Source organism: Simochromis diagramma, unplaced genomic scaffold, assembly GCF_900408965.1.
Source record: "Simochromis diagramma unplaced genomic scaffold, fSimDia1.1 OVJJ01000343.1, whole genome shotgun sequence".
In the NCBI taxonomy this organism is placed as follows: Eukaryota; Metazoa; Chordata; class Actinopteri; order Cichliformes; family Cichlidae; genus Simochromis; species Simochromis diagramma.
This window is the reverse complement of record NW_024386831.1, coordinates 7,371,565-7,388,393: the sequence shown is the minus strand read 5'-3', so window position 1 is coordinate 7,388,393 and position 16,829 is coordinate 7,371,565. Positions and strand designations below refer to the sequence as shown.

General features: G+C 41.2%; 1 protein-coding gene across 1 annotated transcript in view; it reads left to right on the top strand.

Annotated features, from left to right (window-relative positions):
- LOC120731028 (partitioning defective 3 homolog B-like) overlaps nt 1-16,829 on the top strand; it is a 207,061-nt gene that overhangs the window by 149,783 nt on the left and 40,449 nt on the right. Inside the window, 1 exon segment of the mRNA XM_040027756.1 lies at nt 8,673-8,790. Coding sequence (XP_039883690.1) covers nt 8,673-8,790 — 118 coding nt within the window.

Here is a 16,829-nt window from a genome sequence, read left to right as displayed (position 1 = left end):
TACGAGGCTCGACTTGTTGTGCATTCAGAGATGCTCTTCTGCATATCCTGATAACCTCAGACGATTGTCTGTGAACCCTCAACCACGTCTACCTAAAAGCATTGAACTGCTTTCATGTGATTGGCTGAGTAGATATTTGCACTGATGAGCAGGTGAGCAGGCGTAACCCAGCGTGTACACATGACCCGAGTACACGCCTGACCACAAAACTGCTTTACAGTAAGCTGGGACGCAGAACGTTAGGGATTACAGAAAAAGAAACGGCTTCTTTTATAACGAGTCGCGTAAATATTTATAGAGTTTAATGACAAGGACATATTTCTTTACTGTGGACGCTGATATATTTTAGGGAGCATCTCGCCATGTTATTAATGGAACAGAATTCTGAATTATTAATAGCAGCGTTATTAACAGCTACGCCGAGTTTCCGATTCTGATTTTAAACATTTATAAAATTATTATTGGTCTGACAGAGCAAGAGCAGGAGATTGATCTCCCTGTGCTCTGTGTGTGTGTGTGTGTGTGTGTGTGTGTGTGTGTGTGTGTGTGTGTATGTTAAGGAGAAAGTAAAGCCTGCTCCTGTGGGCCCATGCCTTGCTTTACTTAAATATAGATTAATGAAAACAATATATTTTAGTTGAAAATGTGTTCTGGGCACAGTCTCGTCTACGGTGTGGTGAAGGAGCACATAGCAGAGCTGTGCTGCAGTATGAGCCGCTGTCACATGACGCAGGCGTGTTCATGGTTAATGACCGCGCCGTAGTTAAACAGTGAAGTCATTCCAGTCTGCGCTCTTTATGGCTCACTCGTTTCTCCACAGCTGATCAATAGCTCCTTCAGGTCCTCTGTGGTCGCGAGCTGTTTGCATACATGTGTGTTTGTCACACTTATTATTTATTCTTCAGCCTGTCCTCTTCCTTTTATGCAGGGTCATAAATCACATGAAGTTCCTGTGTGTGTGTGTATGTCTGCAGACAGAAACAAATGCTTTGCTCATTCATTGCACATAATTTCCCCTCAGGCCCTCCGTCAATAAAAAGAGCATAAGGTGAGGGACATGGATATATTTGGTGTGCGTGTCATCTGAGTGATGTTAGCTGGTTAGCTACGTATACATCCAGGGTACGTATACCTCCGCCTCTCTATATTTCCTCCAGTTCCTCCTCCTCTTCTTCACAGGAGCACGTGCACTCACGTATGTTTGGACAGACTGATCAAAGAGTGGAGGATAAGTGACGATCTGCCGGGCTCCGTGAGGTTTTTTTACTGCCTTCCATGAGCTGGAATCATATACGACCTTCAGGAAGCTGAATCCTGTCAACATAAAATACACTTTTAACATTGTAGGATATGTTTATGTGATAAAATACATGCTTCAACTCATAAAAGAGAACTGTAAACATTTATTTGAGAGAGGATGATGATGTTTTCATCTCAGCGATGAGTCTAGACTGTAAAACGTGTTTTGCTTGGTCATCAGGTGCAGTTGGCATCTCTGTTCGCTTCTCTTCTTTCACTTCCAAATGTACTCATTTAACAGTGGATGTTATGGTACCTGCTGACACAGCGTTCTTTCACATTTAGGATAGAGTATCAAGTAGAAACACTCCTACACGCGCACACACACACACACACACACAGACTAGATTGTGTGTCACTCTAATGCATCCTCCTCTGCTGTACATCAGTGCAGCTTTTTAGCATAGTCTCTCCAGTGTCTCCGGTAAGCTGATAAATGACTGACTAATGACTGCATTTAGTGCGCTGGGGATTTGTTTTCTGTTAGAGGTGGACACTGAAGATTTCATCATTACACAAATATCCAGAGAGTTACTCCGACCACTTACGGCGTTACCGCAGATCTTTAATTGGCTCGTTATTTTTTAGGGTTTGCTTAAATCTAATTTGTTCGTCACATCAGATCTGTAGCAGAGACTGTCAGCTGGATCTGCTCAGACTTGTACATGAGACATACAGTACGGTGCAAAAGTCTTGAGCCACCCTTCAGTTTTTGAAGCCAAACTTTGTAAGCTTTTCTTTTAGATGTGGCTTATTTTTCTCTCATTTTCAGTCCAGTCCTTGTACCTGACCATGTTCAGTTTAAGCCACTTAACACTGACCTGCAAGTTGTTCAACCATAACAAGGCTCCTAACTGAGGGATGAACAGACAACTCAGCAAATTACCAGTTTTAAATTAAACCTTTAGGCAGCCGAAAACATAGAATTTGTTCTCATTTCTTTAGCTGACTCTATGAAAGATGTCAGAGAGCTGTTAACAGTAAACTCGACATCTCTCAGCATGGTGTGCAGTGTGTTTAAAAAAAGAACTGAAGAAACTGGACAAATGTTGGACAAATGAAGAGGTGACAGGCCTAAAAGCTGTCTGCAGCTGAAAGGCACATCCTTAAGAATTAGTAAAAACACAAAAAGACGTGAGATGGAGCTGAGAGATGCATCTGGACCTTGAGGTAATCCTATAAATGATTATCAAAAAATGATCTCAGTGGAAGGAGACTGTCAAGGCCTTACTGAGAGACAAAAGAGAGAGAGGTGCAGCGGTGTAGGCTCTGTCATGGCTCGAGCTGCGTTTTTGTCAGTTGTGTTGACGATCTTGTTAAAACTGATGAATTACCAGCACAGAAAAGTACTACCAAATTTTAATCCACCATGTAATACTCGCTGGAAAGCATGATCCCAAACACACCTGCCCGTGCTGTGAAAGCACACCTGGATAGAAAAACACACCTCAGCATCAGTGAAGCAGCGTGGGTCATCCTACAGAGAACAGAACAAAAGGCTGAAACAGAAGGAGCACGAGTGGAGAGAGTTCAGGCTGTGTAAAGAACAAAGGTGGTCATACCAAATATTGGCAGCACATTCTGTTTTTTGCCTTTTATATCTTATTTTCATGTATGTTTACATGAGTAAATAAGGAAAATACGATGAAATGAGGTGGCTCAACACTTTTGCACAGTATGATATCACAGATTTATGAAGAGCTGCACCATTTAAACCACCTAAATATTTTATCTTGTAAAAAATATAGCTTTGAATTAAGATTGCAGCAGTGACCTTGTTTTTCATTTGCCGTTAGAGGCCCTCTCAGTGTCGGCTGAAATTACCTCCTGAACAATGGTTATTATTACTTTCTTTCCCAGGAATTAGATCACTTAGGCCACCTCTTTTCTTCTTTGCCTGCCAGCCAGACTGTCAGCGACCAACTGCAACAAACCTGATATGTGAATAAAAATATACCTGCACCTGCATTTCAAAGACGTTTCATGAACAAGCATCTGGCTTTGGGCTTTTTTTCTCTCCATCTGTGTGCGTGAGTGCTGCTGGTTGAGACACATCAAAAAGGAACAGATGTCATTTGTTAATCTGAATGCAGCCGTGGCCATGAAACCCACAGAAACTGATGGAAACTTGTGGTCATGGAGCTCGTTTCTCATAATCATTTCTCACTAAAAGTGCATTGAAATTTTTTTCTTTCCATGCTATATTTTTTTACTTGAGTCATTCTGGTCATGTGCACACATTCGTTTAGATTTAGAATGTATTTTTTATATTATCAAATTATTTTGGAAAGTGTATTTAAACCTGCATAACTGTCTTTGCATTAGAATGTGCATGTTCTTTTTGTTTTCATAGTTTAATTTATATTTAATTGTGTTGTTCTTTGCAGCGTTTTGTGTTGTTTCACTTTAAATTTGTTTATAAAGGAAAAAGCTGAAAATTTAAATAGTTAAAAGTTGAAATGTAAATAGTTGTTTTTTGTATTATATGATTTATTTATTACATTTTATGTGGAGTGAATAAATAAAAGTATGTTTACGGTGGCCCCTACAGACAAAGCACGTACAAACTCCAAAACATGTAAAAACCTCAAAACATGTAAAAACTCCAAAACATGTAAAAACTCCAAAACACGTAAAAACTCAGAAGCACGTACAAAGTCCAAAACACGTACAAAACACAACAGAAGTGCATCAGGATGCTAGGGGGCAGTGTTGAGCTTTTGTTACCTCGTGGCTACACAAGCCAGCAAGTACCAACAACCGGATTTGTTGTGTGGTAGTAACAGGAAAATGAACATTTTTTAAAATTATTTGAATATATATATATGTGTGCTTGTGTATAAATACACAAACAATACACACATGCTTTCAATTGTGTAATTTAAGTGATCTAGGTAGCTCTGTTTGGGAAGGTCAATTAATGCTAGAAATGTGTTTTTAAATTTGTACGTGTTTTGTCTCTAGGGGGCCACCGCATATTTATATATATAAATATATATAAATAAAACCACTTTTTTACATTAGTAATTCCTTTTGCCATAATTTTATATTGTTGTTAATAATAAATTAATTAAAGCAACAAAACAACCTGAAGAGCCGGTTCTCTAAAAATCCCATCGCTAGTTAACAGTGGCTAACAGATGCTAACAGCGGCTAACAGATGCTAACAGCAGCTAACAGATGCTAACAGGGGCTAACAGCAGCTAACAGAGGCTAAATGTAATACTACTGGCAGATCAGCATATCCTCACCAACTCATCGATGTGTAGCTGTCATTGGTCAGGACTGAGCTTCTCTGGCTCATATTTGACTCCTTCATTAGGTTTTCCAGAGTAAATAAAGCTGGACATTTCTCTTTGATAGAACAGAACTCAGTTCACTGCAACTGGTGACTTTACTGGTTTCAATGGTAAGAAATATACCCAGTGAAACACAGAAGCAGTTTACTGTATAAATTCCATTCTGTTAACATCATTCATCACAAGCACTTTGTATGTCACATGGTTATGAAATCACACTAACTGTTTTTTGACTAAGAAGAAATGTTACACTTCTAGTACAGTGCTTCTGGTATTTGCTGTGTTGTAATTCTGTTTTTCCCACTCCGGCATCATCACTGTGGAATTTATTCCTGCCTCTGTGTCTGGACATATAAGGTCATAATTCTTACTTTTTAATCTGTTTTTCTTAGCTGCGTCAGAAGACAATGGCTCATTGACGGGCTGATCTGAAAGGGCAGACGCCAAGCAATGATTAGTCCGAAAGAAGTCTACAAAAGCATTCTTTTAAAATAAACATGCATGTATGCTTTCAGGGGTGCTTAATATTTAGTTTGTGCAATTATGAGAATATTTGAGATTTCTCACCTGGTTCAAAACCTAAAATGAGAAAATCCCAGTAAGCTAGAATAAGCAGTTTGAAGCTTTACAGAAGCACACATACTGAGATGTAGATGGGACCAGAATCCATGCATGATCTCCCAGGTTTTGTTCAAAGGAAGCCTTGAGGTGAAAGTGAGTGTGCTGCTATTTTTCGTACTTTTTAGAAATCACCTGATTTTGCATGAGTGCGGGTTTTTTCTCCTCGTACCATTTCAGTTCATGAAATTGCAAATTGTAGTCCTGATGGTGCATATGGGTACATATGTGTATGATATGACTTTCTGTATTTCCATTACGCACGGGTGAGTGAGTCTGTGTGTGTGTGCCTGAGCCCAGAGTTCAGTGTTGATATGCTGCATATTTCCTGTGCTGACAGAGAGAAAGCATATTCATAAAATGATTGATGTTTTTGTTTTTGCAAGAGAAAAATAAAAAAAGATGGAAAAACAGATACAGATGTAGAAAGTGACAAAGATCAAAATATTGGTCCTTGGAAGTGTGCTCACAGAAACTGAAGATATGCTTGCATGTACCCAGCTGGCTCTGTCTAATTCCTCTGTGACGCTGACCCGTTCTAGTGGACTCACTTTCAGTCAGGGAAGAAAATTGTTTGGTCGCAGGAAGAAAAGTAACTCAGAGGACGTGGCCACACCGAGGTCCCACTCCTAGCTTGTTACAGATGCCTGGCCAAGACTGTATTAACTCATCGTAACAGTTTACACAAATAGGCTTAACCGTATGAACGTTATTTTAACCAAAACCGTTAACTTTTCCAAATCTCAACAAAGTAAAATATGTCATTCATCAGTGCAGACGTCTAAGATCGCACCGCCTTAATCAGTGTGTTGCACACACATCATTGCTTGCTGGCTAGCCCCTGTGCTTCGTGGATAGTGAGATCAAAAAATGTGGGGTGTCTGTATCTCAGGTGGTAACCACTGGCTACTACCCGGAACCAGCCAGTGGTTGGTGGTTCGATCCCAGTCTCCTCCAGTCTGCATGGGCAAGATACTAACCCCATGTTCCCTCCGATGCATCCATCGGAGTGTGAATGTGTATGAATGTTAGATAGGGAGCACTTAACAGCCTGTGTGATTGGGTGAATGAATTCGTTGTGTAAAGCGCTGAGTGCTCAGAGTAGAAAAGCGCTGTATAAGAACCTGTATAAGAACCAGTCCATTTACCATCAAGGGGGTAAAGGACCATCTCAAGGTGATAAGCAACCACATATCCCCGGCCAACCTCAACTGTGACTTTTTATTTGACGAATTTAAGAAAAATCCAATGTAGCCACTTAAAACTGCCCCTCAGCCTAAATCCACAGTGTCCTTGTTGTTGCAGCACATGTAGCGTCCCCACTGATTTCCCTTTTGTGCTACAGGTTAACGTGTGAATGCTTGTCAGTGCTGTATTTCTCTCCAGTGTAACAGTGTCAAATCTCACTTTCTCAGCTGAGATTAAATTAAATTAATATTGTACTTGTAGCCGGACTAGAAGACAAGTGTTCATTTAGGATGGTGTGTTTTTCCTCATTGATCATCAGGACGGCCATCTGATGATGATGATGTCTTTATCCTGTCTTCCTTCTCTCACCCCACCCGGTCGCTGCAAATAGCCCCGCCCCTCCCTGAGCCTGGTTCTGCCGGAGGTTTCTTCCTGTTAAAAGGGAGTTTTTCCTTCCCACTGTCGCCACAGTGCTTGCTCATAGGGGGTCATATGATTGTTGGCTTTCTCTCTGTATGTATTTGTGGTGAAATTAAGGCACAACGGGACCACAGATCTGCGTTTTGAGCCATCTTTATTCACCTTTGTCACACCACCACAACAATCCCTGAGTCCCCGTGTTTTAACACGGTAGGCGTGATTACCTACACAGTACCGCAAACCACGCCCCACCACAGTATTATTGTATGATCTACCTTACAGTATAAACCAACTGTTGTTGTGATTTGGTGCTATATAAGTAACATTGACCTGAATTGAACAGGCTATTGTGTTACATTAATGGAAATTCTGAGAAAGTGTAATAACTGTATAATTCAGCAGTTTGTGCTTATACAGGCCTGGAAGCATCAGAATGAACACGAAACAGTTCTTACAGTTTTGTATGTTATAATGAGTTTTTATTTTATTTTGACTTTTTGTTTTTAATTCAGTTTTGTTTCAGTTTTGTTTCCAGAGCAGATTTTCTTGTTTCTGTTTAGTTTTTATTATTTTCACTCTTAGTTTTAGTCTTTTCCATATGGAGAGAATTTGTCAGATGCGAGATTTAAGAAAGAATTCTTACATTTAAGAAATGTAAGAAATGTGTTATTGTAGGGTCTACCTTACAATATAAAGCACCTTGAGGCGACTGTCTTTGTGATGTGGTGCTGTTTGAATAAAATAAAATTGAATTGATGTCATTTAGTGTTATATGTATTGAGTCACTCCATCTCAAATCATCACATAGACTGTATTCTGCTCGGCCACCTCTGATTTACCTGGAAATTGTACATTATAGATATAATGGTTGCTGATGAGTTTTTGCTTCATACATCAAATACTTAATCAAGATATTTACCTTTTTTTTTTAATGCCCATCAATCCAGTCTCAGGTCTTTGTTTTCATACTGAGCTAATATTCGAACATGAATATCTTACATGGAAAAAAGAATAAAACCGATGATGTAAAGTTTCCTGAAATTCTACTAAAACTGACAGAAGGAGGCTGGTGTAGTGTTTGTGAATAGGAAATCGTTGCATTTCAGAGTAATTCAAAATAAAAGTACTTTTTGACTTTAAATTCTTGGTCACAAAAATGAAGAAGGAAAACTTTTCATTCAGTTTCTGAGTTGGATCGGCAAATGTGACAAATTGTAAAAAATAAAAATAAAAATAAAAAATCTGTTTTTTGCAAGTTGAAGAAAATTCTGGAGTTTCCAGATGGTGCTCTAATTATAACTGAGAAAATAATTTTGTTAAATATATGCATGTTTTTTCATATTGGGAGCCACTCTGTAGGCGTGCAAACAGCCTCAGAGGAGTCTCATAATTCAGGTTTCAATACAGCATTAAAAGCGCGACATGCTAGAGGCGGGCTGAACATTCACACAATAAAAACATCTGTATCCAAATCTCAGACTAACATTTCTGACTTATGAGAAAACTCGAATCTGTTTATTGAACTTTCTGACAAATTAATTTGTATCATTTTGCCTAAATGTGGCATTTTTGTAAGATTTATTCTGGGTTTACAGAAAACACACTGATGAAGAAATCTCCAAAACACACTCAAACTCATGTACTGAGTGTGATACAGTTGGCAGTACAGGGTTAGCATCCATACATCCCACAGTTATGCTCATTATTTTCCAATAAGAGTCTATTACTCTGTTTGTTATGTTGGCATATCTGTTTGCAATAATCATCTAAAGCCTTGTTTCCTTTTGCTTTTGTTTTCTGTGTGCGTGTGTGTGTGTGTGTGTGTGTGTGTCTGTGTGTGTGTGGCAGTATGGACCGGATCCAGCAGCTGAGGCGAGAATACCAGCAGGCTAGAAGAGAAGGAATGGTGCCGCCATATGAAGAGTTGGACCCACGACGCAGAGGCCATGAAAACGACCCACACAGGGTAAGCAGCACAGTGACGCTCACACACACACACACACACACACAGAGATCACAGTGCTGTGTGTGTGAGGTTTCTTATTCTCTATCAGAATGATCACTGCTTTTATTGCGGCTGTCAAGTGATGAAGGCCCTTTAGCTGTCAGTCGCAAGGTGCTCTTTGACGTGAACGGCTCCCGTGGGCATTGAGCCGATGGGACTGATATGATCCACTTTTCACGAGGATGACACACACGGAGGAGATAAGTAGAGGTTTTATGCGCTTGTCGTTCGGCAGGTAGTGTTTTTCAAATCACAAATTCACATCCAGGCACCATCACGTCTGCGCTCAGATTGGCTGAGTCACGCTGGAAGACGCCGAGGAGCACGTCTGCGCTGCCGTAATAATGTTAAATTATTAATGTGCTAACAAGAACTCACCTCCCACGTTAGCACCAGGTGTCACCCTGCAATGACTGCGCTCGCCACCGTTGCAAATGAAGCGCATGCAAATATGTTGTGGACTGAACAAAGCTGCTGGTTTAGACGATACGGTTCTGCTTTCTTTCCTGCTCCTTTAGGTCCTCGTGCAGTAACTGTCTGATTATACAGGTGCTGCAGGTTTTAACAGTTTAACAAAAATAATAATAATTTTGATCCTGCAAAATCAGCTGCATGTTTCAAATGAAAGAGGCCTAAATGAGTAGATTATTTTAACTAATACTCACAGCTAATGTCTGGATGAGTAAACCTGAGATCCCAGAGTGAGCTCAGTGGATCGCGTCCCCGACTGCTGTTACTAACATCCAGAAACACGACAACACAGAGTGGGAAACAAGCCAGAGGCCCGTCGCTGGACCGAGGAGCTGAAATTAATCTGCTATAACAAACGGATAGGTTTATTGCAGCAATCACAGTTTAACTGCCGGACCGTGAACTCCTCGAGTCTGCTCATTGAGCCCGAGTCAGAAGCTTTACTTCTGTGTACACAGACGCTGTCAACATTCATTACAGCCAGCTTAAAACATAAAAAGGATAATTAATACATGCAGTCGGGCTGGGCGATGCCACGACTACGAGGTGACACATTAACCACATCTGCGTGTGGGTGTGTGCGTGGGAAAATGTAAAGATTCGGGCGGTATTGCGTTTGGCACCGTCCCCTATGGGCGGCGCGGCGCTGCAGTGGTTAGTGCCGCTGCCTCACAGCCGGAGAGGTTTGAACCCGCTCATCATCCGTGGCCTCTCTCCCCGGACTGTGCATTCTTCTCGCCGTGCCTGTTTTCCAGTCCGTTTGCAGCTTTAGCTGGACAGACGCTTTAGGAAATGCCCGGGCGGATCATTTGGAACAAAAACAAGCTGATAATAAAAGTTTGTTTTAAAGTTATTTTTTAGAAATCTGTGACTTTTTAAAGTAATGAAATTACCATGATTGATTAGGAATTTGATCACCTGTGTCACTGCATCTAAACAGCTTGCTTATCCAGACTTATGCTCGGCTCCCGCTTTAATTCACATCTAAAAGTAATTTGGTTTGTGACCCGCCGGGGGCAATCGTCTTTCCCCTCCGATCGATAGCCTCGCATTACACTCTTCCCTGCCTCCAAATAAGAAAACTTTGTCGCCGTTTATATAGCAGAGCGTGAGAGCAATTAGCATGCTTCAGAGGTGCAAATGAAGTTTGAAGTGTGAAAGTTGGAAGGAAGACCAGTAGCGGTTGCCACGGCACCTAACGAGCCTCTCTCATTACGGATGATGCATTTATTAATTAAACCATAAGCGATTTTTTTACCTGACTGGCTCTCTGTCGCATGGTTGGGGAGAGAATAATGCTTATGGAGGCGAGCTGGTGGCTAATTCAGCTCCACTTCTCTTGGTTTGTTTTTCTTCTTCTGATGTGTGTTTTTATAGGATTGGCTGAGTGGCTTTGAGAAGTAAACAAGATGAAAAGTAAAGTGTGGAGCGGCCAAGACCAAAAACACTGATAAAGGCAAAGAGAGAGAGAGAGAGAGAGAGAGTGCCCATCTTGCATTTTTGCCACAGTGGGCTCGACGTGTTCCCTCTTCTCCTTTTTCCCCCTATGGCTCCATTACCATTTCACTGATTCATGGTTATGGGTTAGCTGTCTCCGCTAGCAAAATTATGTTTTGCTAAAAACAATTATCAAGCAACAAAAGCCACACCACAACTGTGTTTCCAAGTGAGCGCATTGTGTGTGTGTGTGTGTGTGTGTGTGTGTGTGTGTGTGTGTGTGTTTTGGAAGACAACAACAGACTTTCTCCCTAAGGAGACGGGGAACTAAATCAACAGGGCGCTGTTGTGTTGTCCCACACACACACATTTACACACAGTTATTCACACAGAGTACTGTACACAAGCCAATTGTTATGGTGGGTGGTGTGACACCGACTTTATTATTAGATTAAATTATAATGAGCAACCATCAGATAGTTTTGCCGTACTTTGGGTTTACATATGCGTGCTCATTTACAGTCAGTCGTTTAATTACTGATGTTGTTTTGTTATGTGAGGCAGAACGAAACGACCTCAGGTTTCAAATTTAAATCTGCCTACTCACTGAGCTGGTTTGTTTTCCTACCGGTGTAACCTCATCGCCTTATGGCGTTATTTTTGTGCCACTATTCTGAGCGCACGTAAAAAAAATTTGAGCGCACGTAAAAAAAAAAATTGCAGGTGCAAGTGTTGCATTTTGAGGAGAAATTTATTTTGAGCGAAGAAAAGCTGAATTTGAGTGAACAAACTTCATTGCTGCGTGCAAAAAATGTATTTCAGTGTTTGCTATTATCCACACACACACACGCACACAACAGCAGCCCCTCTCGCTCAGTTTTTGCATTTGCGCTCGCTCGCAATGTGTCGCTCGCGCTCTCAACATTTCTGCCCGTGCGCGCTCAACTCTTTGTGTACACCGTTATATTTGTGCCACAAAACCAGCCAATCACAGACTTGGATGCAAAAATATCTGATTGGCTGTTCTGGTCTCCAATCAGCTCGAAATGACGAAATGCGATATCCCAGAATCCATTTCATCCAAAACTCAAAGGAGGCAGTGGCGGAGGAACGCAGAGGGGCGGAGTTTGAAATATTACTCTGTCTGTGCCACAAAATAAACTTTTAAGATATTTTCATGCGAGAACGTTTCTGTGTGAACTTCAAATACCTGCTCGATTCATCAAGACATCACATATTTGCAAAAGTGCTCTAACGTTTTCGGAGATGGCTGTTGATGGAGTCCATCAGCGAATAGTTTCAATTCACAGGTGCAGCAATTCTTTAACACGCGCACGTAAATTCTGCAGATTTCATTTTTGTGTCAAGGTCAGACCAAAATCAGTAACGACTTCATGTTACCCACAAGTTTTTTATGGATCATCTTCAATCTTCACAACGACACATTTGGCTTAGGGGGACACGAGTACCTTTGTTGGCTAGGTTAGCACCTTCATTGTTAGCGTCCAGGGTCAAAGTTGACCTTGGAAAAAACCATAAGGAGTAATATGTCATATGAAAGGGCGTGAGGAGAGCTGTACAACAGACTTTTTATTTTTCCAATACAACGCCCTATGATGGCACAATCACACCATAACATCAAACATGAAGTTTTAGTTTCACCCGTGTCCTTGGGGGTGTACTCTGAGTGTGTTTGCTGTGTAACAGTGGAAAAACTGACAGCTGTCACTGCTTTAATGATAACAAACTGTTGGATTATAAGACAAGCTGTGACTCCTCTGCGCTCCCAATAAAGCAGCTCATTGTGAAGCATCACTGCTTTAAAAGTGACCAATCACTTTTGACGTAAATATAATTCATATAAAGGTCCGATCCTTCATTTAGAGGCAAACGGGAGACAGGAGATGTGGGCAGGATGGCCTCTGTGACCTGTGATGTATCCTGGATTTAATCCACGCTTTGGAAACGTGCTGTAACATTTTTAAACCACCTGTAAATGTAACATGTAGCCAGTGCAGCTGCGCTGAAACAGCAGCGATGTGAGAAAGAGTGGATGGGTTACAGTCTGCAGTCCTTCCTGTATTCTGATATTTTTTATATTTATATTAGAAAAGGGCACAGCCTCTGCTGGTTTGATGCTCGTTTATCACCATAATCTCGTGCTTTGTCCATTCTGTGGTTCTAAACAGTATTAATTTATTTCCATATTCTTATAAATGTTATTCATGACTATGAGGTAAAATGAAGAAGAATCCCCCGCTGCTGACCCTTTCCCCTCAAACAAACACACGGATTCGTTTATCTGCACAAATTTGTATCTTTGTCGTCGTTTCTGTTTCTTCCTTCTCGTTCGTGTAACGTCTAAATTTGTCCGTTTCCTGCCGATCGTCCCCGCCGCGCCGGTGCAGACGTGCTTCCTGAAGCTTGACATTTGCAGAAGTTTGTGCTAAATTTGACAAAGTCCTCTATTTCCTGCACTCCCTGAAAATGCCTGTCAAATTCTGTAACCGCTGAGCTCATCCACTTCTCTGATGATGACTCTATCCTCTTCGTCACAGTTGCTAGGCAATGCGGTTCACTTGCATTTGCCTTTTTAATGCCGTGTTCGTTGCGCCGACTTGACAGGCTTGAGTTGCAGCTGTAGCTGCATTCTTGTGTGCGAGCTGAACTTCAGCTTCATCTTATTAACCGTGCTGGGGCGGAGGGAGCCGTCCACTCTGGATTTGGGGTATTTTGAGGTCTGTTGGTGTTAAAGTTTTTTTTGCCAGAACAGCAGATCGATTTTCTGCCTTTGATCAAACCGAACAACAAGTCCCGTTATCGGTTAGACGTTTAGCTTCTTTGTAGTTTTATTTCTTTCCTTTGAATAGAATTAGTTGCAGGTAATATTTAAAGGAGAGGTCACTGTTACCTTTAACAGCTTCAGCGAGACACATGGAGCAGATTCAGTTTTATTGTTATTGGCAGCAAAGATCAAAAGTGAAAAAAGCTCATGAAAAATTGCTCATCTATGAATGTTGCCCGTGCACGTGTATAATAGGACTTTTTATCATATCCTGTTGATGCAGCCCGAGTTCCCTCTACTCTTAGAACCATGTCCGGTCCTGTGCATAGACAGGGGCGTCTGTGTGTGCGTGTGTGTTTGTGGGTGTGGGCGAGCGTGTTTTGTGCGATTGTTTGTCTTTTTTGGTTCAAGGTTCCAGTCCTCTGAACTGCCTCCAGGATTTTCTCCGACCTCGTCAGAAAAAGGCGCACCATTGTGTGATTCACAGTAGAATTTGGGAAAATCCCAGCGCAGTAATTCCCAGAACCTTTCCCACATAAAAACACATCTTGTTTTTTGGCCCATTCTACGTTCACTCTGTCTGCCGCTTTCTCACTTTTACTTATTTGTCTGACACGTCGACTCTTGTTTGTAGCATCAGGTGGGAATTAAACCCACCGTCCATTTCAGAGAAATCAGGAAGATTTGGGCAGTTTGGGGTTTTCCCCACATTTAACCTCCAAGTTATCCTGAGCCTGTCCTTAGCAGACAGAAGCTTTAAACAGGTCACAAACGCTGGGACGTAGACACACATTAACAACCTTTTTCACCGTGTTAAGACACTTTAATGGCACGATGTGGGAAAATGTGTCACGTTAGTCACGAGTTTCAGACGCCTGACTAACATAAACACAGTTTCCCTGCTGTGGAGGCAGCGTGAACAGAGCATGTAAGTGAAATACTTCCTCCCAAGTTTAAAGTGTTAATAACAGATCTCTGCTTTCACACGTAAACGTTTATCCATCCCAGTGTCTGGTGTTCATCTGTGATCCAGGTCCATCAGGAAGTCCTGCAGTCAGTCACCAGTCGGCCTGTTACATGTTCAAGTCACCCAGGTTATTATAGGAAACTAACCTAGATGAGAAAATATTCTAGTTGACTAAAATAAAAGTTATATAGAAGCATAGAGAGGGAGTGGTGTTAAATCTCTGCCATGTTTTTATTGTAACATCTGTACCAGTTTTCTTAATCCTCACCTCTGACATGTCTCCCACACAATAATAATTCAAATGACTAAAACTAACTAAAAAAAAAAAAACAATTTTTCAATCAATTAAATAAAATCCACTTTGTAAACTGAGCTGAATTAAAAACAAAACATCAAAAATAAAAGAAAAACTAATTATGATAAATGGACTGATTCTTAGATATTAATGTTTTACTCGAACACTCAAAGCGTTTTATCAAATTTTATCTCCAAATGAAGCTTCAGATTTTGGCCTGATGAATAAATCACAACCACCAGAATCCAACATCGAGTCCATCGTGTCATCGCCCTTCAGAATTTTGTGTTTGTCCTTTCACAGTCGTGTCAGGGCATGACTCTGTACTAACACACACACCTTGCCTTTGGGACCTTGAAACGCTTCATTTTAGAAATTATAAACAGGAAATGTTCGTGTTTCCTTGAGTGTTGTATAGGAGATATATATATAGGAGAACGGGATTAAACCCCAAACCTCTGTTAGTGAGAACGAACAGCACTAAACCTTGTAGCAGAGAGTCGGCAGGGTTAAGAGAGATGCTCGGAGCTCCTCATCCCTCCTGCATCTTCTTCCTCCTAATATAATTTTCTATCGCATTCAGTTCGGTTCATGGCCTTTGAGCATGTTTTCTCTCTAAACCTCAATGTTTCCCATTTTTCCACTTTAATAAGAGGCGCAGCGTTTTTTTTCTATTAAATATGACATTGAGAAATAAAATGCTCTTGTCGGTGGGTTGAGTTGATCAATAGGTCCATCTATTTAGACTCATCTCCAAGCAATTGGACGCGGTGGGATATGGAAACACAGTTGTGCTGTTCTGCATCCTGACGGAGCCACGGCTAAGTCCTGATACCTGAACGCTGCACTGCTGCTAGCAGACACTGTGATAACTGAAGGAAAGGAGTTTAAGGGGGTGTCGTTTCTACATCTGCACGAATAAATCCACATCAAAAGACATGCACGGAAAATAACGTGCATGCATCGATGCCAAAAATCTATATTCAAACATGGAAAAAGACATAAGTAACACATGCAGGCAGTTTCAGGAGCAGTCGTGCTATTGCATGCTGCACATAGACACTCTGCCTAGTGCTTATATTAAAACCACAGGTGGTTTTCTCTTGGAAAAACACATAAAACCCATTGCACAGTTCATATTCTCTAATGTTCTCTCTCCGCAGCCTTAATATAATAAAGTTATATTAAATTGCAGCTCAGTTATATGAGACAGTCTCTTTGTCACCGAGTACTTTCCCCGTGCTGTGCATTTTTGCAAAAAAGGTCTTTTATTTACTTCACTGACAGATTCAAGCAAGAATTGAACCGCTTATAAATTTCACCCATTGCACAAATTGGATAAAGTTTAGTGTTTGGCATCTCTGGAGTAAAGCAATGTAAATTAATAATCTGACACATCAGCATTATTCCAGAAACAGCGTGGTAAGACCTGCAGTCCTTTGTTGGCTTCGCTGAATACAGAACTGGCTGACTGGCTGCATAAAGAAATGAATGCTAATAAAGGGGATACACTGTGTCAGGCTGCTCGCACGAGCTGCTCTGCAAAGGTTGTGTGAGACGCACAACATCCCAGCCAATAGCACGTGATCGCACACCTCCATCCACAGTCACAGTGTGCACACAGATGCAGTCAGAGATGTTTCCTATATGATCACGAGACTGAGCCCAGTGCTGATTCTCACTCAGGCCTTATAAGGACAAGCAGACCGTTGGAACGGCACAAATGTGCTGAATGTAATGGAACAGAAAGGAAACTGGGATTTCACCGATGGCCCAGAACAACTGTTGGATGGAAAGAAGGAAGAAAAATGACAGAAACAATAAGACGAGAGAGACAAAGTGTCTGCAGAGCAGACGTTCTGCATTACTGAGCAAGATTTGACCTGTAAAACAGAAGGTCAAAGAGAGCCCATTTACTGTGATTGTTCCTAACCTAGGACTTCCTGCTGAGTATCGAACCTTTACATCATTTATAATGCTTGGCGACTTGTCCTTTAAGAAAACTACTTTCATTTTGGTGATAAGCCTCAGTATGTATAGTGTGC